The sequence below is a fragment of the Sinocyclocheilus rhinocerous genome, unplaced genomic scaffold (assembly GCF_001515625.1).
Source record: "Sinocyclocheilus rhinocerous isolate Xijiao unplaced genomic scaffold, SAMN03320098_v1.1 scaffold4118, whole genome shotgun sequence".
NCBI classification, from domain to species: Eukaryota; Metazoa; Chordata; class Actinopteri; order Cypriniformes; family Cyprinidae; genus Sinocyclocheilus; species Sinocyclocheilus rhinocerous.
The window spans coordinates 32071-32817 of record NW_015628692.1 but is presented as its reverse complement, the minus strand read 5'-3'; the positions used below and the strand labels follow the sequence as shown (position 1 = coordinate 32817).

Sequence of the window (747 nt, the reverse complement as noted above, 5' to 3'; positions counted from 1 at the left end):
GTAAAATAATAATAATAATAATAATAATAATAATAATAATTTAGTCTGCAATTATATATCAATAATATCACTATAAAATAATAATACTACTAATAATAAATAACTACAAAGATTACTATATATATAAAAAAAAGAAATATTACTATTGTAATAGTTCACAGGGAAAAGTGTGCCTATAATAATAATAATAATAATTTATTTTAGTATACAATTACAACACTAATATTTATATCATAATATTAATATTTATTTATTTGTCTTAATCAAACATTTATTTTGACGAAAATAAAAATTGAGCATATATTTTTCATGTAAAACCTCTGCATCCCTGTGATGTTGTGATTCGGTTCTAAACAGTTGATTAATGAATTTTCCTGTGAAAATGAAAAGGAAGAGTGTGTGTGTGTGTGTGTGTGTCTGTGTGTGTGTGTGAGTGTGTGTCAGAGACGTCTACTGTTTCAATATGAAGCTCATTATACTGACCACAGACACAATACAAACATTACTGACTTCATTTATGATTCATTTCTAACTTTGAGTAACTCGCTTCTGGAGAGTCACACACACACACACACACACACACACTCTGTACCTGCACCGCCAGGAAGTTCTCCTCATCAGGCAGGATCCTGTATGTGTGAACATGTTTCTGAAACCTAGAGAGAAAGAGAGGGAAACAGAGAGCGATTTATCATGTGGAAGAAACGAAACCAGGTCAGCGGTTCCACACACACACAAAGACACACA

At 30.9% G+C, this 747-nt stretch overlaps 1 protein-coding gene across 1 annotated transcript in view; it reads right to left on the bottom strand.

Moving 5' to 3' along the window:
- The window catches only part of inppl1a (inositol polyphosphate phosphatase-like 1a), a 46892-nt gene that overhangs the window by 38649 nt on the left and 7496 nt on the right, over positions 1-747 (bottom strand). Inside the window, exon 2 of the mRNA XM_016549998.1 lies at positions 576-656. Coding sequence (XP_016405484.1) covers positions 576-656 — 81 coding nt within the window. The remainder of the gene's footprint in view (positions 1-575; positions 657-747) is intronic.